Source organism: Pezoporus flaviventris, unplaced genomic scaffold (genome assembly GCF_033815535.1).
Source record: "Pezoporus flaviventris isolate CSIRO_AGI_PZ_B2104156 unplaced genomic scaffold, CSIRO_AGI_Pfla_v1 ptg000002l, whole genome shotgun sequence".
NCBI classification, from domain to species: domain Eukaryota; kingdom Metazoa; phylum Chordata; class Aves; order Psittaciformes; family Psittacidae; genus Pezoporus; species Pezoporus flaviventris.
The window spans coordinates 14853161-14880947 of NW_026892550.1; the positions used below are offsets into that span (position 1 = coordinate 14853161).

General features: G+C 40.0%; 1 protein-coding gene across 7 annotated transcripts in view; it reads right to left on the minus strand.

The window, feature by feature from the left end:
- The window catches only part of KCNIP4 (potassium voltage-gated channel interacting protein 4), a 438015-nt gene that overhangs the window by 204685 nt on the left and 205543 nt on the right, over positions 1-27787 (minus strand). The window contains exon 1 of one of the 7 annotated variants that reach the window (XM_061470233.1): positions 16660-17017. The exons of the other annotated variants lie outside the window; for them this stretch is intronic. Coding sequence (XP_061326217.1) covers positions 16660-16759 — 100 coding nt within the window. The 5' untranslated portion in view covers positions 16760-17017. Of the gene's footprint in view, positions 1-16659; positions 17018-27787 lie in introns of those variants that run through there. 7 annotated transcript variants of the gene reach the window in all.

Here is a 27787-nt window from a genome sequence, read left to right on the forward strand (position 1 = left end):
GAATGCCATCCAGAGGGACCTTGACATGCTTGTGAGGTGGGCAGATGCCAACCTTATGAAGTTTAACCATGGGAAGTGCAAGGTCCTACACCTGGGTTGGAGCAATCCCAGGCACAGCTGCAGGTTGGGCAGAGAAGAGATTCAGAGCAGCCCTGTGGAGAAGGACTTGGGGGTTCTGGTCGATGAGAAAATGTACATGAGCCGGCTTCAGTGTGCGCTTGCAGCCCAGAAAGCCAACCGTATCCTGGGCTGCATCAAAAGGAGCGTGACCAGCAGGTCGAAGTTGATCCTGCCCCTCTACTCTGCTCTCGTGAGACCTCACTTGGAGTATTGTGTGCAGTTCTGGTGTTGTCAACATAAAAAGGACATGGAACTGTAGAGGAGGGCCACGAGGATGATCAGGGGGCTGGAACACCTCCCGTATCAAGATAGGCTGAGAAAGTTGGGGCTGTTCAGGCTGGAGAAGAGAAGGCTGCATGGAGACCTCATAGCAGCCTTCCAGTATCTGAAGGGGGCCTATAGGGATGCTGGGAATGGACTCTTCATTAGGTACTGTACTGATAGGAGAAGGGGTAATGGGTTAAAACTTAAACAGGGAAAGTTTAGATTGGATATAAGGAGGAAGTTCTTTAGTGTGAGGGTGGTGAGGCACTGGAATAGGTTGCCCAGGGAGGTTGTGAATGCTCCATCCCTGGCAGTGCTCAAGATCAGGTTGGACGAACCCTTGGGTGATACGGTTTAGTGTGAGGTGTCCCTGCCCATGGCAGGGGGGTTGGAACTTGATGGTCTTAAGGTCCTTTCCAACCCTAAATATTTTATGATTCTATTCTATGATTCTACCTTGTATCTGCCTAGCAAGAGCAGTGCTGGAGGTCTTGAAGTACTTGCAAATTACAGCTCACTTCCAAGAAACTTCAGTCAGCTGATCGGAGCTAGCCTAGCTAGAGCCACAGCCGGCACGCTTCAGCGACCGCGAGGGTCAACGGAGATTAGGAAAATCAGAGGGGAAAGCGCAGAGACATCGCGATTCCCAACATCTCCCGATCCCCGAAGCCCCAGCAGCCCTTGCGAGAGAGAGGCTGAGGTGGCGGGGGCGTTCCCACGGGGATGGCCACCGCCCCCCTGCCGATTGCCTTTGAAAGAGCCTCTGAGAGGGCAGCGACGTGTCACCGCCCACCAGGCGCAGGGAGGAACAAGCAGGTTGTGTTGCTGACCCTGTTGATGGTGTCCCAGACTGCTGACCAATATGGTCGCCTCCAGAAAGAAAGCTTGCAGTAAGAAGACTGCAGCAACTCAGAGACCCCATCCCAAACCGTGGCTGTTCAGGTCTCTGGATGCAGGGAGTGCCAGAGCCTGCTGCTGCCGGGGGAGGGAGGACAGCATTCCACCTGCGTGAGGTGTGAGCAGGTAGAAGATCTGCTTAGCCTGGTGGCATGACTTAAGGAGGAGGTTGAGACGCTGAGGACCATCAGGGAGTGTGAAAGGGAGACTGACTGGTGGAGTAACTCCCTGGCGTGCCAGTCAGAACGGTTCCAGGGAGATACCCCCCAAAAGGGGAAGGACCCCCCTGCCCTCTCAGACAGAGGGGGATGGCCCGAGACAGCCCCTGCCCTGTAGCTGTTGCGCAGAGGTAGGGGACCAAAAAGACGACGAGGGTTGGAAGCAAGTTCCAGTTCGGCGTCGTGGGAAACCCTCCCCCCCTTCCTGGCCTGCTTCCCCAGGTGTCCCTCTGTAATAGGTTCGAGGCCCTGGATCATGAAGGAGAGGTAGGTGAGTGTGGTGCAAGGCCAGCCTACCAGGCCACATAGGAAAAGGCGGTCAACTTTGCACCTCAAGACTGCCTCTGATAAGAAAGAAAGAAGGGTCATTGTAGTAGGGGATTCCCTTCTGAGAGGAACAGAGGGCCCGATATGCAGAGTTGACCCTCATCATAGGGAAGTGTGTAGTCTGCCTGGAGCCCGGATCAGGGATATCACTAGGGTGCTCCCCAGCCTGGTGCACCTGACAGATTACTACCCGCTGCTGATCTTCCAGACAGGTGAGGGGGAAGCTGCTTCCCGCAGTTTGAGGGGGATGAAGAAAGACTTCAGGGCCTTGGGGCGGATGGTGAAAGAGTCTGGGGCTCAAGTGATCTTCTCCTCTCTCCTTCCATCTTCCACTGATGATGTGGGAAGGAATGGGAAGATTCAGTTCATGAACAATTGGCTTCGAGACTGGTGCTACAGGCAGGGCTTTGGATTCTTTGATAACAGCTGGTTTTATAGGGCACTAGTCTGGACAATGACAAGTGAGAAAGGTTTGTCTCACAGAGGCAAAAGGATGCTTGGGCACGAATTAGCAGGGCTCATTTGGAGAGCTTTAAACTAGATTCGAAGGGGGATAGGGTTGTAGCTGGGCTTGCCCCAGTGGGGCAGCGCTCCAGAATTAATGAAGACTGGGAGGCCTCCTATAATCCTAGGGTGAAATCGGTGTGCTCAGCTCGCTCACTGAAATGTCTGTACACCAATGCGCGCAGCATGGGAAATAAGCAGGAGGAGTTGGAAACCTGTGTTAAGTCAGGAGACTATGATCTGGTGGCAATTACAGAGACGTGGTGGGACAGCTCACATGACTGGAATATAGTCATGGAGGGCTATGTCCTTTTCAGGAAAGACAGGCCAGCCAGGAAGGGTGGTGGGGTTGCTCTTTATGTGCGGGAGCAACTACAATGCACCGAGTTCTGTCCAGGGACAGATGACGAGCGAGTTGAGAGTCTGTGGGTGAGAATTAAGGGGCACGCTGGCAGGGGCGATACTGTTGTGGGTGTCTGTTACAGACCACCATATCAGGGTGAGGAAGTTGACGAGGCCTTCTACAGGCAGCTGAGAGCGGCCTCACAGTCACAGGCCGTGGTCGTTGTGGGGAATTTTAACTTCCCTGATGTTTGCTGGAAGGACCACTCGGCAACCCAGCCGCAGTCCAGGAGGTTCCTCCAGTGTATGGATGATAACTTTATCCTGCAAATGGTGGATGGACCAGGAGAGGAGCGCTGCTGGATCTCATCCTCACTAACAAGGAGGATCTGGTCGAAGCAGTAAGGGTTGAGGGCTGCCTTGGTTGCAGCGACCACGAGATGGTGGAGTTCAGGATCTTGTGTAGTAGGACTAGTAGAATAGCAAGTAGAATTGCAACCCTGGACTTTAGCAGGGCAAACTTTGGCCTTTTCAAGCAATTGCTAGGGGAAATCCCATGGTCAAGGCTGCTTGAAGGTAAAGGGGCCCAAGATAGTTGGTTGGCATTCAAGGATTGCTTTTTCCGAGCTCAAGATCGGAGCATCCCGACACGTAGGAAGTCAAGGAAGAGGGCCAGGAGACCTGCGTGGCTAAATAGGGAATTGCTGGGTATGCTCAAGTGGAAGAGGAGAGTTTACAGGTCATGGAAGGAGGGGCTGGCCACTTGGGAGGAATATAAGGCTGCTGCTAGAGGATGTAGGAAGGCAGCTAGGAGGACTAAGGCATCCTTAGAATTAAACCTGGCGAGAAGGGTCAAGGACAGCAAAAAGAGCTTTTTCAAATACATGGCAGATAAAACTAACACCAGAGGCAATGTAGGCCCACTGATGAACGGGATGGGTGCCCTGGTGACAGAAGATACAGAGATGGCAGAGTTACTGAATGCCTTCTTTGTCTCTGTCTACTCTGCTGCAGGCAGTCCTGAAGAGCCCTGTACCCCTGAGACCTTAGATGAAGTCAGGTCGATGGAGCGGTTTGCGTTAGTCGATGCGGAATGGGTTAGAGACCAGTTGAGCAATCTGGACATCCATAAATCCATGGGTCCAGATGGGATGCACCTGCGAGTGCTGAGGGAACTGGCGGAAGTCATTGCTAGACCGCTCTCCATCATCTTTACCAAGTCTTGGGAAACGGGAGAGGTGCCTGAGGACTGGAGGAAAGCAAATGTCACTCCGGTCTTCAAAAAGGGCAAGAAGGAGGACCTGGGTAACTCTAGACCAGTTAGCCTCACCTCCATCCCTGGGAAAGTGATGGAACACCTTATCCTTGGTGCCATCTTAAGGCATATCAAGGATAAGAGGGTTATGAGGGGCAGTCAGCATGGCTTCACCAAGGGGAAATCATGTTTGACCAATCTCTTAGCCTTTTATGAGGAAATAACACGGTGGATGGATGATGGCAGAGCGGTGGATGTGGTCTACCTTGACTTCAGCAAAGCATTTGACACAGTCTCCCACAGCATCCTCACAGCTAAATTGAGGAAGTGTGGTCTGGATGATCAGGTAGTGAGAAGGACTGTGAACTGGCTGAAGCAGAGAAGCCAGAGTTGTAGTCTATGGGGCTGAGTCTAGTTGGAGGCCTGTATCTAGTGGAGTGCCTCAAAGGTCAGTACTGGGACCGGTATTATTTAATATATTCATCAACGATTTAGATGAGGGAATTGAGTGTACTATCAGCAAGTCTGCTGATGACACTAAGCTGGGAGGAGTGGCTGACACGCCAGAAGGCTGTGCTGCCATCCAGCGAGACCTGGACAGGCTGGAGAGTTGGGCAGGGAATAACTTGATGAAATATAACAAGGGAAAGTGTAGAGTCCTGCATCTGGGCAGGAACAACCCCAGGTTCCAGTATAGGTTGGGAAACGACCTGTTAGAGAGCAGTGTAGGGGAGAGGGACCTGGGGGTCCTAGTGGACGACAGGATGACCATGAGCCATCACTGTGCCCTTGTGGCCAAGAAGGCCAATGGCATCCTGGGGTGTATTAGAAGGGGGGTGGTTAGTAGGTCGAGAGAGGTCCTCCTTCCCCTCTACTCTGCCCTGGTGAGACCCCATCTGGAATATTGTGTCCAGTTCTGGGCCCCTCAGTTCAAGAAGGACAGGGACCTGCTGGAGAGAGTCCAGCGCAGGGCAATGAAGATGATTAAGGGAATGGAGCATCTCCCTTATGAGGAAAGACTGAGGGAGCTGGGTCTCTATAGTTTGGAGGAGACTGAGGGGTGACCTTATTAGTGTCTATAGATATATAAAGGGGGAGTGTCACGAGGATGGAGCCAGGCTCTACTCAGTGGCAAACAATGATAGGACAAGGGGTAATGGGTACAAACTGGAACACAAGAGGTTCCACTTAAACTTGAGAAGAAACTTCTTCTCAGTGAGGGTGACAGAACACTGGAACAGGCTGCCCAGGGAGGTTGTGGAGTCTCCTTCCCTGGAGACATTCAAAATCCGCCTGGACACATTCCTGTGTAACATTATCTAGGTGTTCCTGCTCCGGCAGGGGATTGGTCTAGATGATCTTTCGAGGTCCCTTCCAATCTCTAGCATACTGTGATACTGTGAAGAAACAGGCTAAGGTCAAGATTATAATCAGCTTTAACTAGATCCAAATAACCATGTGTTTAGTTACTGATAGTATGACATTTAGCAGTTTATTGTGATTTTTGCAATGATAATTCAAAGGTTAAGTCTTCTCACTGAATGGGTCAGCCTCTGAGCTGACTGAGAATTCCTTCCTGAACTATTAAACCAATTTTGATCATGGGCAACTGAACTGCATTTCATTATCTCAATTGCCAGCTTGCTAAACAACAATTTCATAACCATATTCTGCCTTCAGTTATACCTTTCCACTTCTGTAAACAATTACTTATGCTCTGGTAACCTGTTTCAACTCAGATTACTTATCCAGCCTTAAAACTGGCCAGAATGTGAACTCTGAGCTTTGTGACAACAAGTAAGACAGGAAAAGCTCTAACTTGTTTTCAAATCCTGCATGGTTTGGAAGCATGGCATTTACATTGAGACATCTGTGTAAGAGCAGGACTTTTATTTGTAAAATAAGTCTCAGAAGTCTTAAATTCAAAATTAATTAAGACAATCTAAATGGATGTTGTAGAAAATATACATAATGAACATATTAAAGTAATTTTTATTCAAATACATTAAAAATTTAGAAAAGTCAAACTGTGTAAAATTCCTTTTATCACCAGTTGCAAGTTACAAATGAAGCAAGGGCAGACCTCCAATGCACCTCCTATCCTTGGGATGTTGCTAGGTGTTCAGTGGCAAACATTGTTTCTAATGAATAAATGATCAAGGACTTTACTCAGATGATAGATTAACTTCCATGAAGACAGACTACCCTTTCTATGATAGGCAGAACATGGTCTTACCCTCTAAGAGAATTGCATATATGCATTTCAGATAATCTGCACAAATTCGGGCTTTCCATAAACCTCAGGTTCACTATTTATGTACTACAAGATAAATTTCTGCCTGCTTTTTAGGCACACAGATAAGCACGGGCTGCCACCATCAGAAAAACTTATGCAGGCTGAGTCTTGCTCCCAAAAGCTCCTCAGACACAGGAAAAAGGTCACTGTATATCAGTGATTTTTTTCCACCAGCAGCAATCGTCTTTCCGGGTGACCTACAGCCCTCCCTTTGTAGAGGTACAGTAAGAAAAAGCACTGATTGAGTCTGAGCTTCTGCTACTAAAAGAACAGATCAATTCAGAGATGGCTTGTTTGCTGCATTTGAAACCCTTGACCAGGTATTTTCCAAGAAAACTGGCCTGATAAGCAACAAATAACGTGTGAGCTGCAAGATGACTCTCTGATCTTCTGAAAAGCAGGGTGGGAGAGGAGAAGAGTTCATTTCTGGGCCTTATTGACATGACATGCTGTCTCACCTTATCAGTCAAGGTGTTGAGAGTTTTGGATAAAATTACTCCAATACTTACAATGCACATGGCAGATATACACATGTATAGTAATTTATCTTTAATACAAGAGAGGGCACAAGGTTTTCTAAATGGAGATAATAGTAGCAATTAATCTTGAAGTGTATTACATTAGCTTTGAAATATTTGTAAACTAGATAATAAGAGTGTTTTAATATGTATCTACCGTCATACTGCATTAGTGGATTTAAGACAGACTGTTTTTCAAGAAAATACTAATCTTTGTTAGCAACGGGGTTTTGACAATACTGTAATATAGGCACAACGCTAACCCATGTGTTGAAGTATTCAGAAGTATAGTTATTGCTTACAACTATTTATGTAAATTGGATAGTTTAGGTAGGGAAATGGCATTCTTGAGGACTCAGCTAGAAGAGTAGTCTCTAGAAGAGGTCTCTTGTCAGTTATTCATTCATGCTAAGCTAGAGAGACAGTGAGTATGGATAATGTAAGGGATCCAAAAGGCATCTTTTTCTAAGTGTCCTAGCAAATATTCATGCAACTGTGAGGTTTGTCATTCTTTACATAGAACCATAGAATAGTTAGGGTTGGAAAGGACCTTAAGATCATCCAGTTCCAACCCCCCCTGCCATGGGTAGGGACACCTCACACTAAATCATATCACCCAAGGCCTCGTCCAACCTGGTCTGGAACACTGCCAGGGATGGAGCATTCACAGCCTCCCTCGGCAACCTATTCCATGGCCTCACCACCCTAACAGGAAAGAATTTCCTCCTTATATCCAATCTAAACTTCCCCTGTTTAAGTTTGAACCTGTTACCCCTTGTCCTTTCACTACAGTCTCTAATGAAGAGTCCCTCCCCAGCATCCCTATAGACCCCCTTCAGATACTACACACACGATTGCCTTTGCAACACCAAGCCATCACTGAACACAAAAGGTTGTCAGCCTGATGGAAAAGGGTAATGGGGACCAAAAAACTAGTGTCATGTGAATTTTGTGTGCCCCCTCTAGCAGGGATAATTAAATAAAGCTATTTATACAAAACAAAATTTGGAAACTAAGTTTGTCATAAAAGGCAAAGCCAAATTAGATTTACTCAAAAGTATAGGCAAAGAGAAGATGAATCAGGTCTGTGCCCATACCTCCCTATCAGACCTTCCTGATGTAGATAGATCCTGGACTAAAAAATCTACTCTGATGTACCTGTAACATCAGGTGAGTGCTACGCATTAGCATAACGCATATGTCCAGTGAAGGTATCTTCCTTAGTGTCCTAAACGAATCACTTCTCTGCTAAACTTTTTTCTGCTGCAGACATACAGGTTTATTTTGTTGGAGTTTTATGCATTAGAGTTTGTAATTTGTAATAAGCATTAAACTTACAATCACACTTCTTATGTAAAACTACATACTATTTCCTACAATAACTACTGGGAAATAAATATCTGATTAATAATCTGGTATTCACCTGATCTAATCTTTTTCTTTCATTATTTCACATTATCAACGAGAAGATACCTGTTGTAGCCTGCTTTGGATGATCCAAGTTTTATCTGTCTGTTTGAAGAAGAATGGATTATTGATCCCCAAAAGAAAATGTGCTTGGAGAAGTGTGTATATATATTCATGCTTCTGTAGTATTACCAGAAAATGACAGTAAGGGCTATGAGAAAGATTAGACAACAACAATCAAAAGTTACTTCTAGAGATACCACTGGGGAAAATGACAGCAGAAAGCAAAGCCAGGAATGTTTTCTCAGATTAAATCATCTGCCTCATTAGATTTAGATAGCATTCAGCCTGGCTGGACAGAATTTTCTACCAGGTGCTGAGCTATTCATTGTTAGCTACCACAGAAATAGGTCAGATAAATAAAGAACTCTCCTATTAACAAATAAACAAACAAACAAAAAAACAACAGCTAAAACACATCATCTTCTTTATTTGTAAATTTATTTGTAAACCTGGGCAGAAAATTCAGGAAGGAGCCACAGGGCAATGTAAAAACACAAACTATAATACTAAATAATAAACTGTCTAGCACACTTTCAGTAATGCTGCTTAATTTTTTACCTTTGATACAAGAATACATAGGACTAAAATGACTGAGCAAATTTATCTGACCTAATCCTCATCAGCCAATGGTAAAAAAACACAAAAATTCAACTAAGATTTCTTACTCCAAAAGCAAGAGCATGAGAAGGTAAAATATTGGGAAATAAGCCATTTTCAATGTGATGATTATTGTGATGTTGATCCATATGGGTCTACCTGAATCAGATCATCGAATCTTACAGTGGAGTGCAGAAGATAGTATGCTGGTCAGAGATTAGCCGAAGCAAGTAGCAGACTGAGTTAACCATAATGCAAAGCTCATAATCACAAGGCAAAGACATGCCAAAGCCTACAAAGGGTTTTCATGGGGATATTATCAAACTACAGAACACAATGACATATGTAATCTGTGATGTGAGGGATACACCGGCTTGAAACTGCATGGTATAAAGTACCTAAAATTTGGAGTTACTATTTTCTAACAAAGAAACATTGAGCTAAATGTAAGTTACATGTTCAATATCCTTAAAATAGAAAGACACTAGGTCAAAAGTGAACTGGAAGTTAACATAAAGGCATGAGGGCCAAAGCTGAGCCCCTCTTTGCATTGTATGTGAGCAAAATTAATGTAGTCTGAATTCAAAGGGTATCTAATACACCTAAATCCATATATCCTTTGTGTGTCGAAAAGCCTGAGTTTACTAAGCTGGGGAATATTTTGAGTGAAGGTGACTGATAGGAAAATCAGACAGAAAAATACAATAAAAATTAGGAATTCAATAGGAAGATGTATTAGATAGATAGTCAAAATATTGCAATCCTAATAAAGATAGAAGTTTGGGTTAAAAACTAATTTTCCTTCTGTGGTGCAGTAGCTACATTAGTTATAAATGTGAGCATAATAGTAACCACATGGAAAAAAATGAAAATTACAATCTGAATGAATTATACAGAAAATATGCATAGGAAACAAATGGCAAAGGAAAAAAATCCATTATTAAATCAACTTTCAGAGTTTATATTCGGGTTGGTTATTTCTAAAATGCACTAGGAACAAAAAGCATATTAAAAAGGACAGCATCATAGAGTTAATATTGTAAGTCCAGTTGATCTTCCTGATATCTGAGAAGTATACCAATTAACTGACACAAAGCTAATGGCCAGAAAACATATAGTGCTTACTTCAACAGAAGGGTAAATCTGGGAGTAATGCAAAGAAGCAAACAGCTTCACTCTTTGAAGACGAGGGGGAAAAAAAGAATCAGACACTGTTTCTTAACAATAGCAAAAAAGAAATTGTGAAATGAAGTGATTGTTCCTTCTTCCCTTGTCATCTTTAGAACACATCAAGGTTTTGGATTCACCCCACCTAACTTTAGAAAGCCTGTAACTCTCACAATTTGAGAATATCACTGACCTTAATGTACAGATCCCAACTAAAAGTACACTTGGGCTCTCTAACTAAATACCTTTCCTATTTTAATGAAAACATGTTATGGGGTTCATCAAAAAATATCAAAAGGATGAACGTTATTGCCCTGTGGCATACACGACTTTCAAGCATATGGCTTCTTACTTTGTGTATCAATTTGTGAAACACTATGCTCTGGCTTTTCTTGATATATTTGCATATATCAGGAGATAATTCTATTTGCTGCTGTAAAGTATTTTTACTTCTACAGGAAAAAAAGTGCAGAAAGTATTATTTGCACTAATATATTTCTAACTAGAAATGGTACACCTCATTTCACTACCCAGTTTATTTTCTTCTGTCTACCAAGTTCAGTGTTCTATTTTCCCCCTAAACGTTTACGAAACTGTGTTCTTAGAAAAGGTTTACTCTTCTACTCATGAAACTAATTAGCTCTAAATATCTTATTTTAAAAAATCCATAACAGTTTAAGTTTTATTGTTCTTTGATAATCAAAAAAGACATAGGTTTTTCGGTTTTGGTTTTGTTTTTTTGCTATTTTAGTCCTGAGAAGTAATAAATCTTCTCAAAACTTGTTTAGAAACAATTGCATGAGCATATTTTGATTTATACAACCCACATTTACTGATAGCTAAGAAAGTGGAAAAGTGAAAAAGTGTCAATAAATATAACCAGAGGGCATTTATAGATTTGCATTAAGAGGGAACTCAGTCCTTGTAAAAACTATGTAAAAGTAAAGGCATTTACAATAGTAGGCAAAGACTGTGTGATATATAATTTTCTTCTGCTTATGGTGGCTCTTTGACAGTAGGTAGGTAGTATTTACTTATTCAAAGTAAATAAATAAAACAGTGACTTTGAAAATATAAGTTCTATATTGAGTAGCCAGTAGGAGGCAGGAGAAGTAAATCTCAGAAGTTGTCCCCTTGGGGGAGACAAAACAGACCACCATCCTGTCTCTTTCTCATATCCAGGTTATTTTTGTAAAATCCTCTAGGTTATCACCTAGAATTACAAGAATAAAACTGAGCAATAATATTCTAGTATTCTTCCATTTCATAGTAGATGATATGATTTCCATTTATTCAAAGTACCATTCTATATGAAATAACTACTAACAAAACTGCAATAGGAATGAGACCCTTGTGTTCATGAACTACATCACAACTGTTCACCACAGAGGAAAGTTGAGAGCTCTCTTATGAACTCTCTGCTTACATTGGTCTAATATTTTTTTTTCTTTTTGATTTTTTTTTTTTCAAAACCAAAAGGTTAATTATAAACTAGCAAGCTTTCCAAAGGTATTGTACTGGTAACTCAGAATGTAGTGCTCTTTACCCATTTCTTTGATATCTCTTCATTAGCAGTTACAGTATTTACCTACTTTGATCTCTGTGGATGTAAAGCAGTAGACAAGCACTATATCATCAGGATTGACAATCAGTCTTGAGAAAAGAAGCTTTTCAGCAGATGCTGGCCTGGGAACACTAGAAGATTTTTCAGCAAAAATGGACCAGACTTCAGAAGATGATTCAGCGACTTGAGACTGTTTAAAGCAGGCAGCTGAAATGCACCTATCACAAATTTCCCTTGGCTGGCAAGTTTTTTTTCTTACCTGCCTATTTCTGTTTTTTAAAACTGTATCTAGAACTTCAGGCATCTCATATGAAAGAAACAAAACAGAATCAGAAGAGGTTTCCTCTTATTAATTCTGTCCAGTAGTGGCCTGCAGGATACACAACCTGGTCAGGTGCTCACATCTACACAGCTCCAAACCAACCACAGTACATGCTGCCATCTCCAAATGACCTGCTAGTGCTGTTTGCACAGAAATATTCAATCAAGGAAAACTTTAGTGGAGTTCTGCATTAACGATTCCCATCTACTGCTCACTCATCTGCATATAAGGAGTTGTTTCAACAGCTGTTTTAATTAAATTTATCTTGTTATATATGAAGACTTAATTGAACAAATTACTTCAAAGGAATGCCTGAAATTGCTAATATTAAAATTTATATCATCTTTTTCTTATGCACACTGCCAGCTCTGGCTAATCATTTCACATATTGGTCCATGACTGCCTTCGTAGTTCAAAATTCTGTGCATAACTCTCTTTGACATCAAGACTGATCTTAAGAAAAAAGGCAGAAATGCCATTATATTTATTACAAGATATTTCTAGTATGAATTGCTAGTCATTATGAATCTTCTGAAATGAATATTCCTCCATTTCCATCTATGAATAACACTAAGGAAATGTTGAAATTCCCATCAGATCATAGCCTGGATGACAAAACAGCTTCAGTGGCCGCTAATTTCAGAGGAACCACGAGTAACTTCCACCACGTTTCCAGCCATAACCAGTCATTTTTAAAAAGAGTTGCAAATATCACAAGCAACTCTCTACGTGTCCATGGTTTTGCTGTTATCCAGCTCATGAATGGGAAGTTTTCAATAGCCAGGATTATTAAAATGGGATTAGAAGCTGCTTTGATATTTTAGAGGGCTCAAGTGTTTCAGTAATTTAACTTAGTTATTACAATTTTAGCTGTAAAGTTCTACTACTGTCATTCTCAGTGCTCTTAAACCAGGAGTTTAGATAGATAGGAAATCCATATTCCATAGTAACCTATGATCACTTTTACGCCCTTTTAATTTTCCTATTAGAGGTAGTAACTGCTTAAGAGTATTTCCCAACAAACAGGGTATTATGTAAATATTTTTAATCACTCATATCCTTCACATTTCTTCCCTGAACTTTATCCCCAGTGGTGTAGGTTTCAGTGCTTACATTGATGAAGAATAGTAAGTGATTTGGCTTTTGAAAATCAGTCCAGGTTTCCCAAGAAACATTAGGACAAAATTATTTTAAGTCAGTAAAGGGCTGATCTCATCATGCTTCAATCACTGTCCACAACAAATTATCCAGAATAACTGACACACAAGGAAGATACTCACAAAAAACCCTCTTCCATGTCTTGATTAAATTCATATGATCCTTATAAATGAAGATCACAATTTTCATAAAAATACTATAAACATATTGAAATTATATAAACTGATATCCTGAATATTGCATAATCTTAAAATGCCAACATACTGTATATTCAACTTGCTCAGTTCTTGTATCTCATTTTAATTATAAATGACTTTTGGACAAAATGGACATAAAAGAAGAAATATGACTGATTTTAAACATATACCTAGGTATATCTAGGAATAGACCTTCCTGATTAAGTAACAATACATTACTTCTTACACCTAATACACCTGATAAAAAAAAAAAAAAATCAGTAAAGTTTATTAAGGAGGACATTCTAATTTATGAAGGATTAAATATCTAGCCCAGAGAAAAAGTCTGTGCAATCCACAACCCATGAGAGTGAATAAATCAGTTCTGCTACTGATCACTTTAGGAGCTGTCACACAATATTAAAAAAACATCTATTTGAAAGCAGTTTTATAACAACAGTAAAATCACTCAGCAGTAAAAGACAGCTAGGCAAAACCACAGAAAGCATACTGTAATCTAAGTGAGTGCAATACATCATAAAATACCTGTTGTGGTTTAAGCTAGTGCTGAACCCAGGACAATAATATTTAACCTAAAGTCTCTGCAACCCACAACTTACAAAATTGTATAAATCTATTCTGCTACTTACCGCTTTCAGAGCTGTCATACAATATTAAAGACATCTATTTGAAAATACTTCTACAACAGAATCACTCAGCAGCTGAAGGCAACTGGGCAAAAACCACAGACAGCATACTGCTGAGTGCGCATACCTCAGAAAATAAGCATAAAAAAGTACATACAATTTGTATACTGATTTTTAATTATTTTTATTATGAAAATAATTGCATACTTTATGATTATACATGTAATTTGTACTGAGGAGTCTGAAGAAAGCCCAATATTACTTACACTTAATTATGACACGGAAAAGAGGAAAATGAGATTTTGCTATTGATTTACAAAAATTGCACCTGATTCTTCCAAATTAGTGTGGAAGTGGTCCACAAAGTTCAGAACCATGACAACTCAGTGTAGGAAGGAAGGTAAGTTTGCTTCAAGCTTTTGTTACCACGATAGGGACTGATTGTGAAACCTAGATCTCTACCAAAGCTTCAATCTGATTTAGAGAGCTTCGATTTAACATCCTGCTTCGGGTGCACTGTATTACAAACTACTTTTGACTCTATGGATGATTTCCAGGTAGACACAGGATGTGTTTCATATGCCATAAACTATTAATTTGTATGAAACATATTAACCCTTGAGAAAACAAAAAGAAGGGATACAATCTATCCAAAACTAGACAACTACAAATATCCTTAAACCAGAAGACTTTCAGAAAACTGCAATGAGCTTCCTCATTGATTTCTGGAAAAGTACATGGATAGTCTAAGTACACTTGTAAAATTCATTTTTTCTTAACATTCTACTTAAAAACATCTCTAACATTTGCACAATTTTATGATGCTTGCACTTTTCATTCATGGGTGGAAATGAATAGCCTTGATACTTATTTAAATCGAGAGAGTTTTTCTCAGCTCCCTAGTAAAAGTGTATAAAACTACCTTTTTTTCCTGTTGTAACCAGTTCAGATCTTTAATTATCAAGTTTAAGAAAAAAATAGGGAATAACCTGCACTCTTCCTGAACTACAAGAAAACAAATTCCTAAGTCTGTGACATTTGGCTAAGCCCCATTTTCATACACCATTGTTTATATCTATTACTCGATTCCCATGTAACATGCCTTTTATCTCATTCACAGCAGTTGAACACCACAGAGGAATGGGGCATATATGTCTTCCTGTGCCTTCATCTACCTGGCATGCTAGAAACCTGTCCTATACTATGTAAGAAGAAATTTTTGGCCACTGAGGCAGACAAAAAGGGCAGATGGATTAGAAACTTATTTCTTACAGAAATCTTACAACCACTTAGAGGCAGCTTCACTATATTTCTAATTATCTTTCCATTACCAGTTTTCTTAGCCCTAAAAACAAGTACAGACAACAATCAAGCGCTAAATTTTGCCAGGGAACCTGACCCAGTGCAGCAATCAGACTCGACAGGGTATACACAAGCCTGCCGACCAACTTGAAAAGTAAATATGGCTTGTTTAATCAAATCTCTGCAACCTCTAATTCTGGAGATAACTTTTATCATAACATTTTTTAAATTAATTGACATTTCTATTTACAAGTGAACATGAAACAAAAAGAAAAGCAGAAGTTCATACATTTGAAGGGTATCTCTGCATTGTAATTTAAATATGCACTCTATAACTCAATATAATGCACTCTAATGGCTACATAAAATTTTAATAAAAATGCACTCGATAACATGTTTTTGAGTCTCTGCAGGGTTTTCATATCAATACTAGCAAATACGCACAAGACACAAACATGGAGAAACAGCTGTGTGACTTCCTTATTTAAAATCTGTAAGACTGTTTCTTGAAAGGGTTAAATCAACAGGATTACTTTAGACCTTTTCATAGGAGCAAATTTTGCTTATATTCTCACTCGTTAACACATGAGACCACAATCTCTAAGTCAACAAAGTTCCCCTTTTCTTAGGCATAAGTATATACACGGTACTCAAATGCTAGCTTACAGGAGATTTGAGAACACAGTATTTCTTCAATATTTGAGAAACAGACCATTTTGGTCTGGAACCTAATAAAACACTGGGATGCAATGAATATCATTACATTACCAGCCATGCTGCAATCAGTGTTTTTTCAGACTAACTTCTCATAACAGCACTTTTAGAAATGAGGTATAAAAAGTACCTTTAAAATAAAGTAAGCTTCTTATATTTTATTGCTACTGCTTTATACAGAAACAGTATTTCTAAGAAGTGGTGATCTATGATAAACAAAGCATCCATCAATAAACGTTGCACTTGATTGCCCCAAGTGACTGTTAGCTACATATTTTGAATCCGAGTATTGTAGTTCCTCTTCCTCAAACATTTTAAAATGTTAGCAGTAAATTAAATATTCAACAGGTTTTTAAATACTGTAAAGTATATATTTTGACATTATAACAATTCCAGTACAGATGTTAACATGAATAGATTACCAAACAATTCTGGATAGATTGCAAAACAATTTTAAGGCAATATAACTGTATTTGCATGTTAACATCTTGAAATCTGCTTTGACCCCTACTACTTTAAATTTTCAGATTTAAAACAGGACTAAGAGATTCAGATTTTGAGCCATTTATATTTGATTAACATCTAAGTTTGTACTTGTAGTATTCAGGATACCAGTTTATTTTTCCTGTGAAAGCAAATCACCTCAACTTCAACATCAACCACACACAGCCACTGACGCGCACGTCGCTCTTGAGGTGGATCAGGTAGTGCCTTACACCCAGTTTACAGGTGCCCTTTGCCTTGCTGCAAGAGGATGACAAGAACACAGAAATGACAAACCACTGAAAAGCACTCCCTTACCTTCTAAACCTGCTTCAATCAGCCCAAACTGTTCCAACACTTTAACAAAAAGCACAATCACGATCAAAACTGCTATCATTTCGAGCCCTTCCAAGTTCATGATGAGTTAGGTCATGGTCTGACCACCGCCACTGAGAAAAGTGCTCTTCTGCTGGCTTTCTTTGCAAAACCATTAAACTAGGCGCATAAGGCTCCTGCGAGGTAAGGGGGGGAGCGGGAGGGGAGCGGCTGGGAGCAGCGCATCCTGTCTGCCCGGGCGGAGGCCAGGCGGGGCTGGCTGAACAGCCCCGGCCCGCGGAGACCGCCCGGCCCGCCACCCATGTGGGAAGCGAGGGGCCAGTCCGAGGTCACCTAGGAAACGTCCCCGGGCAAACGCCGTGCGGGAGCGCCGGCAGCGCGCCGGGCGGGCGGGAACCGCTCCGCAGCCCGGCCACGGCGGGAGGCGGCGTCGGGGCCGGGAGCGCGTTGCCGGGGAAACGGGGACCCGGACGGCGCTGGGCACCGGGGGACCGGCCGGGCGCGCAGGCCTGGCCGCAGCCCTGGCGGGGAAGCACAGGAGCGATCGGGTGGAATCCCTGCCGTTAGGAAGGGGCATTCACAGCCGTAGCCGCTTCTCACCGTGGCGAGCTGCGGCGGTCTGTAGCTGTGCTGAGATAAGGATTTGGCAGGTGATGGGTTGCCAACTTGTCCATTACTTTCTCCAGGTGAAAAAGCTGCCCCGGTACTATGAGGTACAGACTGTTGCATGTGGCAAGCAATACACAGCATTTTATATGCAGCAGTGCATTAAGAATATTTTTTTTTTTTTTTGTAATTAGAACAATCAAAACATGCTGTCTCAAAAAGGCTTATTCAGTGGGCTTACCTGGAAAACAAAAATTCAAAAGAAGACACTGAGGAGAACAAAAAGCAAGCTCAATATTTTTGACAGTTTCTCACTTCAGTAATAATTGCTAAACAAAGATTTTTCACGGAAAATATGAGAGATGAAATACAGGAACACAAATCACAAGACTGAATCATAGAATCATAGAATGGTTTGAGTTGGAAGGGACCTTAAAGATCACCTAGTTCTAACCCCCTGCCATGGGCAGGGACGCCTTCCACTAGACCAGGTTGCTCAAAGCCCTGTCCAACACATCTTACACCAGTAACAGCCACTGGCCTATCTATAGCAGTTTGCAGTACTGGCTGGCATTGTCTCACTCAATGCACAACTCTATTCACAGTTAAGGATTTACTCTCTAAATCCCTTCATAATTTAGCATCTAAGAAGGAATTTACATTGGAAAAATAGTGCCTCTATTGCAGCAAAATGAGCAGAGGAACAATTGCAACAAATTTAATCCTATCTGGTAGAGTACTGTCCCTCACACAGCTGAAATCAATTACTGCCAAGGGCTCAGTTTTCTTTCTTTCCCTTAGATAAGATTCAAAAACAATCATAGTGTCACGTGAGAACAGGCAGCAACTTCTTTGTCCCCCAGGTATACTTGCATTATGATTGGTATTATCATTCCTGAAAACTGTAATGAAGTGGGAGTAAGGGGGCTGGCAGATAGGAAATAGGTACCTATTGGAATACAGAAGGAGCCTGGCCTGCATGAGTAAAAATCAGTTTGATTTTTTAAGAAGCTCAGATTAGTGATCTGAGCTAATCTTGATGACTGTGCATCTGGGATGCACACATGCACTGCTACACTAACAAATCTGGGGGAAAGCTATCACTGACAGCGTGGTTAGTGGCAGAGCTAACTGGCAGAGCTAATTAGCAGAGCTGGGTACAAACAGGACAGCTATGAAAAGCATGAGAAAGCCGAAATGGAATAGCACTAGAGTCCCAAATCACACATAATGTCTGAGAACAGAGCTTCTAATAGAACCAACAGTTTCTCAATTTTGACTGAGAACAACCTAAATAATACTTTTCAATATGTATATGATGAGGTTAAACATCATAATGTAAAGGTAGATCCATCTAAGATAGCTTTAGAAGTGATGTCCCTGCAAATTATTACCAAGATAAATACTGTTTTCTCCTTAATAAGAACAGCTTTGAATAAATATTCTAACATCCAATAAAATCATTAAAATATTCTGTGAGTCTATTTAAAATAAGTTTATATGTTTTTAATCTTAAAAGGGGGTAAACCACTCTTATTTCTAAAGGAAAAAATGGGCTACAGAATCTTGATGTATCATAAGTGCAAATACATTACTATTATCTCAGCAGCTGTCATTACACTTACGTCTCCCTTTTTCTGTCTCTTAAATTTACTACTTGCAAAAGAAATGAATAAAAAAAAAAATCCTGTAATTTTTTCAACATATAAAACCTAGCAAATCTTCTAGCCCATCAAATCATTGAGCAAAACCAGCAAAAAGATACTAACTTTTGTCTTTTAGTTTTCATTTAACCTACTTTCTCAGTAAATACTTAATGAATCCAAAGATACAAAATGCTATGATTCATTCAGCCATTATAAATTTTAAATCTTATAATACATACTGCATCTTCCCTCTAGGCATTGCGCTAGCATGGCTTGGTTTCCATAGAATCTGTTCCAGATCTAGCACTGGTAAAAAAATAAAATAAAAATAAATACAGCAATCTGACATTACAGTGCCATATTTCTACCTCTTCACAACTTTTCTCTAAGTTTACATCCCAAACTTTGTCCAATGCTTTTCACTTGTCACAACTCATGGAATTACCTCAGTTCAGACATGATGATGCTTACATCATATCAGAAGAAGACTACTTCCCAGTCCTACCCAAGAAGCCATACTAGTGGTATGCCTGATAACACCCAAAGCAGGCAATTCAGCCCCGTGTCAACAGGAAGCAACAATTTTGTGGGCTGGCATGAAGGTTGTATCTTACCCAAAATGTCTCTGGTTGTGAAGGGAGGTTGTGGAGGCAAGATGAAGTCATGAAGCAGAAGTTCTGGCTCTTCACACTTGGTGCATATTTAGATGGCAATAGATAAATCCTGTGCTTTTACATAACTGATTAAATAGAAAAAGTTATGTACTATAACATTCATAAGCAGGCTTTTCGAAGAGTCTGACATAAAATATCCTCACCAGCCAACTGAGATGTAGTCCTGGTTGAAAATTATACCTGAAGATCTGGATTGTATTATAACCTCACTCTTCAGAAGTTTTGGGTTGTTATAAATGTGAGAAGCAGCAGAGAATCTGTCAATATGTCAGTTATTCTAAATATTATTCTGATATCCTTCTGGGTATTCTGTAGCCTATAAAATGGAATTATATTTCAAGTTTATCCCTTTCCATGCAGTGAAAATACAGCTCCCTGAATCTGGAAGTGTATATTTCTGGAAATGGATACAGGTATCATACTAACTGTGACCATGAACTATATGTCATTAGAAGACAGAAATTTTCTTATCACATGGAAAACCCCCATTCCAATAACTCCTTTACTGGAGGTCTTTAAACCTCATTAAAAATAAAGAAAAATCTTAAAAAAGGTTCAACATCTTAAAAATTACAAGTATATTTTAAAACTCTCTGAGGAAACTGAAGCTGAAAAATTCTTGGCTGTTGTAATTCCACAGATGAAGCCCAACTGTTCTCATGATTTGTTTGTGCTACCTATTTATTAGCAAGGGTTTTTCTCCTAAGAAATTTGATGTATTTTCAAGTGTTTTCAATTGAGGAAACATCCTGATCATTTTCCAAACTACAGAGAAAGTCCTGTCACATAGGACAGAGATTTATTAGCTGTCATTTGTAAAAGTCCTATGCATCTTCAGCAATGAGAAACTAATGCAGCAAGCTTCATTTCAAATGTTGAGATAGTCACAGTATGTCAAGGGATGGTGTTTCATGGTATTTGATTTAATTTTCTCTGAATGACACATGGCCTCGAATAGCTCATGTTCAGTGCCTCACACAGCTGTGGGATGCCACAGGTCGTAGCAGGCTCCCACAGCTTGTTTCACCATGCTTTCCTAGGGCTGTTAGTACATGACCCTCACCTCCATTATATTCAATGTGGTTTAAGAAACTGTTATTCTGCCAATGTGTAAGCATGTGAGCTAACACTTGTGGTGACAAAAGTAGTTTCATTTAAACTTTCCTAGCCATTTCAGTCCTGCAGCCATTTAACCTGGGTATCACGTCTTAAGTTATTTCTCCCACTATACCTTCAAATCTAGGGTGTATCTAATGCCTTCAGTGCAACAGCTCTAAGATTCATATTTATTCCCTGATAGATAACAAAACTTTTAATTCAGATTTTCATGGTTTTGTTCCTCAACTACTATGACCTTCTCTTTCTGTCTTTGTCAAGTGCTGTCTTGCTGGTTTTTATCCACTCAGGATGCTGCTGCAAAACCACCATTCAGGCTTACCACTTCAACTATCTCAGCTTTCTCTTTACATTTCTGATGGATCCACTTCCTCATACACAAACTATTTGCCATCACCTTCAAGGCCAGTCTTAACATTCTACTGCCACACCTATTCACTGTTGACTTTTGGAGAATATCAAACTGTTAACCCTCTCAAGCAATAATGCTAGCCTTACTTGTTTGTAAATTCGACTTTACTCATAAGAGATGTTGCTGGCTCTAATACAGCCCCTAATATTCTGAAATATTATGACATCTGTTCTCCCTGTGCTACAGAGTTTCTGTTATACACAGCACGTAGATGCTGATATTTTTGAACCCATAGCTATGGACAAAGGGTGAGAATTTTATGACACAACATGGTAAAAATTTCATCCAGATAGCAAAGGGAGAAGACACGTCATTAATAATTAGAAATATTATTAATAATTAGAAAGACATTCTGCTTTTTGCTACATTTTTTTTGCTGCATATTATTGGAAAACTGCCACTCCTCCTTCAGACTTTAGCTGTGAACATTGTATTAAGTTAACTTTATCATAAATATGATTAGGAAACTTATCTACAGCCTTCAAATAAGAGGCTGACAGAAGAGTTCCTCCAGTTCAGTTGATGCAGCATGTGGATGTTTGCCAGCTTGTCTTCCTAATCCCATGTTGCTTCATTAGCAGCTCACTGCAGACAAGAGACTGGTATGCCAATCAAGAGCAAATGTCACAGGAAAGCCTAGCTCATGCACCTATGGAAAACAGAGAGGTTGGAGCAAGACAGCACCTTTCATAGTTCTGCTTAAAAAATTCACAACAAACCAAATAACCATTAAACAAAGCAGAACAAAAAGCTAAGGAAATATAAAGCCAATGTCTATTGAGCCTTGTAGTCTGGTTTAAACACTAGCATGCTGTTAGGGTGCATTTGTAGTCCAAATGGTGAACTTCTACCTTGTCCAGAACTACTCATTAAGACAAGAACAGAGCAGTGTTAAATTCAGTGTCTTATTTCAGACTGGTTATACAATGCTAACGAACATACATGAAGGAAATAAAGCAAGCTGACAAATGTATTCAGTTTCCAACTGCCCAATTAACTTACTTGGAGTACTATAAAGGAGCCCAACAATTTTCTTCTAAACAATTTGACAGTGTCTCTTAATTTCTTTCCTGCAGACCTCAACCATGTATGAACCTGATACAAACAAATCCATGTGCCTAAGCAAAGCTTTCTGTGGATTCAAACATGAGAGTCTTAGTTTTGCTAGGAGTTTTGGAATTGGTAGGAGGCTGATGCTAAGTTATCTTATAACAGAAACTCATTGAAGGGTGCAGTAGGATGCCTAAAGGATCAAGGGGAATTGTTTCATTTTTCTCACAGTGCAAATGTACCTTACAAATAACTTATACCAACTATATATTCAATAGAAATGTTACAAATAACTTATACCAGCTATATATTCAATAGTAATGTTTACCTCATTGATAGTCAATGACTGTTAATGGTTGGTTTAGACCATCTGACAAGGATAGATGGCCCTACCAGGTGAGCAACTACAGAAACAAATACAAAACATTTGTGTTGGCAGTCTCAGCAGACAGTCCTAATAGCACAGCTGCATGTGTGGTCTTTACAGCATAGGTTTGAAGAACATTAGCGCAACAGTTCAGACAAACATAAAGCACTGGCATTTGCTGTTTAAATGAACAGAAGATTTCTGTGCATTGAGCACCAAGACTGGGAGACTTCCAACATTGATAAAATCAGCACAGCTAGTCTTTAATAGTCAGGAAATTCTTCTTGTCATCTAAACTCTCTCTCCATCTTCTGTCTTTGTGCAATATGGATGTCTGTATTACCACTTCCTCTCTTATTACACTCTTTGGTGTGCAGTGAGCATTTTTCTTTATAAAGTGGTGATTTGCATACCAAAAATATGACTTCTTTTCAAACAGATTAGTAATTCTATCAGTTGTTTAGTCTGTGTCACTCTGTGCTTTTTATTTAAATTCAGACTTGCTGTGCTGGAAAGATTAGGTCTTGATTTATACCTTCTCCACATAGATCTCTAAGGTGAACATGTTTCTGCGTGAGCTAGTAACCATCCAAAATGGCATGGAAATTTCAGGAGCAAAAACAGTGGAGACAAGAAGAACAAATGAGACACTGGAATTTGTTTACATATTAATCCTTAAATGTGTCAAAAGAGTGTTGCTGTTTCATTTTAATATCTTGCAAGAATTTCTATGAGAGTCCAGATAATATTTGCTTTGCTTTGATATTCACTGGCAATACATGATGAAGAGAGCTCTGAATGTTCCAGAGAATTCAGAAACATAAAACAATATGAAATATAACATTTAATGCACCTCACTTGTCAAAACAAACAAAAAAAACAAGTGTGATGCCTGGAAAGCCTCACTACATTTAGGTACTTATTTTGTGTTACTTATTGCATTCTCTGAATAACTCATCAGTTTTTTGATTGAAGGTCAATCCCCATATTCTCTTCCACCATGAAAATGAGCTTCACTATGGATAAACTAATCTGGTAGGCAACTATGGTCTGTTTTGTGCAATTTACATAAGAAAGTACACATAAGGGGTAGATGACTGTGACAAGACATCTGTTCCTCAGGAATAAAAAAGAACAAAGAATGAATACACAACACCAGAGTTACAGTAATTAAAAGGGAGACAGCAATCAAAGAGAGCAGGTACCCACAGACCTAGTTTGCTCACTTCAGGGCTCTGAGTGGCCCAGGTCTGCTAGATTTAAAGGATAGACATGCATGAAACAAAAAAAAAACAAACAATTTTTTCCTTGAGACTTTTGGCTACCATTATTAGCACTGCTAGCATTCCAGACACTACTGGGTTAGACAGTCCATATTTTCTCCTCTTGTATTGAAAACATAAAAGAGCCTACTCCAGAAGCACTGTAAGGACAGTCATCAGAGGATGCATTCAGAGCATGATAGCCCACTAAAACTCTTTCACTCAGCTGTCTGTCAATTTATATGACAGAGACAAGATTAATTTCTGCAGGCTGTCAGGTGATTAGAATATCCTGCAGAGTAAAACAAACAAAAAAAGTTGAATGCTTCCCTTCACATGGAAGGACTTAAAAATGTATTTGAAGCAAACAGATTGTGTCTGTGGTCTCTACTGGAAAAGTACTAACACTGAAGTTTTGCTAGATAGGATAAAAAAAAAAAAAGAAAAAAGTAATTTAAAGAGCTCCAGACCAGTATTTTGAGATTGTCTGCAAAACCAGGGAAGTCTAAAACTGACCAGAGCTTAAAAAAAAGAGCACTACAGAAGAATGAAAAGAGATTCCGAAACACTTTCTTTTCCCCCAGCTGGGGGAACCAGACAGGGTAAATAGCATCCTAATACTGCTACCTAGAAATTAATTTCAGAATGTAATTGAGATCCAGCCATGAATATAGCCTTATCAGAGCACAGGAGAATTGTGAAATTAAATATATATATACTTATATATATAACATGGTAGTGGCTGGAGGTAACAGTGATTCACATCTTATTTTCTTTAGCATTTTCAGTATGCTTCAAATTCAAAATTCCTCCTTCAGACATACTTTGGGTTTTCTTCTCTCTGAGGAAAGTCCCTCTGATGCATTTGCAGTGTTTTACAGAGAAAACCTGAGTTCTGTATTCAAAGCAAACAGCAAGGTCTGGCTGAGGGTTCCCAGGGGAGGAGAGGTCTTTGCCAGTAGAGAGCTCTTCCACAGAAATTTAATGCAGCAGGACTGATGTCTGGAGCAGAGTTAACCACTTTTTTTCAGTCTTACTGCATATGAGGAAGGTAGCCTGTAGGTAGATGGCAAAATGAGTATGCTTCTGTTTCCCAATGTATGCTTTCCCAACGTATACTTCTCCACAATGTAGGCCCCACTGCTCCCTCAGTGAAAGGATCCTGCACAGCCAAGCTGTACACACCCATCTAAACCCTACATAGGATCCCAAAAGTATTCCACAACATGTCTTCCACCTCCCAGCAACAGAACCAGGATCAGAATTTTTCCCATTATTATACCTCTAGAAATCCTACAAACCTAAAGCAATGACATTTTGATGCCTGTTTTGCAATCTGCCAGCCATGGTCTGTGTGCTTGACTTTCTATGCTGGCAGAGTTTTATGTGACTTCACTTTTGAAGCCATATTTTCTTCTCATTTTTTGCAGCACTTATAATTTCAGTATATTTTTTCTGCATCTTCTCTGATTGTTTTGTAGCTTTGCACTGTTCCCTGCTGACACTGCCAGTCACTAACAGCATGTGTAATTCTGTAGCTTCCTTTTTCGGACAAAGTTCTCGTTCTTTTCCTTTGTCCCCAGCACTAATAATTTGAAATATGAACACATCAAATTGCAAGAAGAAGGTTTGCTATGCTTTTTTCAGGTTCTATTCTGAACTGTTATTGCAGTAGAGACTAACTTGCAGTTGAGCCACAAATCACTGTATTTTAACAATTTAGTTGTGTATCCGAGTGATAACACACCGTTCTTTATCCATGTCACACATTAACCACCACTTCCTATCTGGTATCTCACTGTCAAAGTAAAATCCAAGTGTAATCTTTCCTACACTGCCTGCCAAGCAATGGATGGATTAAAATACTGCTACAGTAAGACAAAGAATCCTCTTTGAATTTATCAAAATAGCAAAACATACATTAACTCTTCAGTGAATAACATATTGGTATGAACTGCATGTAATATTCTTAGCTGTGCCTGGGATTGCCCCAACCCAGGTGTAGCACCTTGCACTTGGCATGGTTAAACTTCATAAGGCTGGCATCAGCCCACCTCTCAATCATGTCAAGGTCCCTCTGGATGGCATTCCTTCCCTTCAGTGTATCAAGAGAACCACACAGCTTGGTGTCATCAGCAAACTTGCTGAGGGTGCACTCAATTCCACTGTCCATGTCATGACAAAAAGGTTGAATAAAACCAGTCCCATTTCTGACCCCTGAGGGACACCACTCATTACTGGTCTCCAGCTGGGCATTGAGCCATTGACCACAAGTCTCTGTGTGTGTCCATCCAGTCAATTCTTTATCCACTGGGTGGTCTCCAGCTGGGCATTGAGCCATTGACCACAAGTCTCTGTGTGTGTCCATCCAGTCAATTCTTTATCCACTGGGTGATACATCCATCAAGTTTATGTCTCTCCAGTTTAGAGACAAATATGTCATCCAGGACAGTGTCAAACACTTTGCACAACTCCAGGTAGATGACATCATAGGTATGTAAGCCTGTGGAATCTAGCAGTATGAAGACATGCTCCTAAGCTAAACATGCTAAACTATGTGCAAGCTGTAACAGTATTAAGTCTGTGATGTCAGAATAATTCTGATCCTTCTTCTCAGCAAGATGTTATTTAATGTGTTTAGTAGTTGCTTAGTAATAGGGGCTTTGAAGTGTCATCAGCATTAGGCATTTCAAAGCTTCTCATTAAAAAAAACAAACAAAAAACAAAAATCAAGTGAAAGAACCAAACATTTGGCATATTACAACCTGACACTTAACTAGGTATGAGAGCTTTTGCGATACTCCTCTCTGCAGGCAGGGAAGTTTAGCAGACTGCCTGGGTTGGGGTTTTCTTAACTTTTGTACTGGGACAGCTTTCAGTGACCCAGAATAAATTCAGAGACATTTTGAAAAACTGCACATTTTGCAGGGAGTCATTCTCATTCCTCATTCTGATGACTTACATTGGTGAAACTTGTTCTGTGCATACAGCTTTGAAATCTGTCCTATCCCACATCACTGCTTCATATTTTTGTAAATATAGTCCAAATGTCAGGTCAAGATTTTAATATAATAATAATCTTAAACTGGAAAAATGTTTTAGTGATTACCATCGAGATACACCTAGCTCTGCTAAGAGTTAAATACATATAGACTCTATGCTTCAAGTTTCAAAAGAGGGATCACTGAAGTTGAATAAACCCTTAGAAAACATGGTATATTCAAGTCAATAGCAAAACAAAAGAATTCCTTTGGAAAGAAGACTTAAAATATAGCTGGCAAAAAAAAGATCTGAGAAAAACACTGACTAAAAATATTTTTCAAAGAATTCTTTGACTCAAAATTGCAAAGTTGTAGAATTTTCAGGGCTCTCAGGAACTCGCCTGGCCCAGCTTCTGGAATTGTACTGCACTGACAGACATTTAAAAAAATTAAAAAGAATTAGAGCCCAAGCCGCCACCAGGACTCTCTTTTATCACTCTCTAGAAGTTGACCCTGACCCCAACCCAGTGTTTCCCCAATCTCTTTTGCTGCCATTTCATAGAATCATAGAATCATTAGGGTTGGAAAGGACCTTAAGATCATCTAGTACCAAACCCCCTGCCGTGGGCAGGGACACCTTATGCTAAATCATATCACCCAAGGCCTTGTGCAACCTGGCCTTGAACACTGGAACATTTGAGCCCATTTATTCTTGTCTTATTCATACATCTCTTTAAATCTGGCTCTCACAGAAGCAGATCTGATCTAAAAACTTTAAACTGAAGCTACTAGAGTTCTTTGAAGCAGTAAGTTAATTTTCATATGTCCTTTCATATACATCCTTTGTATGATGATGTTTTCTTTTATATCTGAAAACTGAATATCTAAAATATTCTGTCTATTTTTAAAACAGTTTTTCAAAAAAGAGAAGAAAAACGTTCTCGGAAATGCATTTTTCCTAACATAAAAATGTAGAAATTTTAGAATCACCCAGAA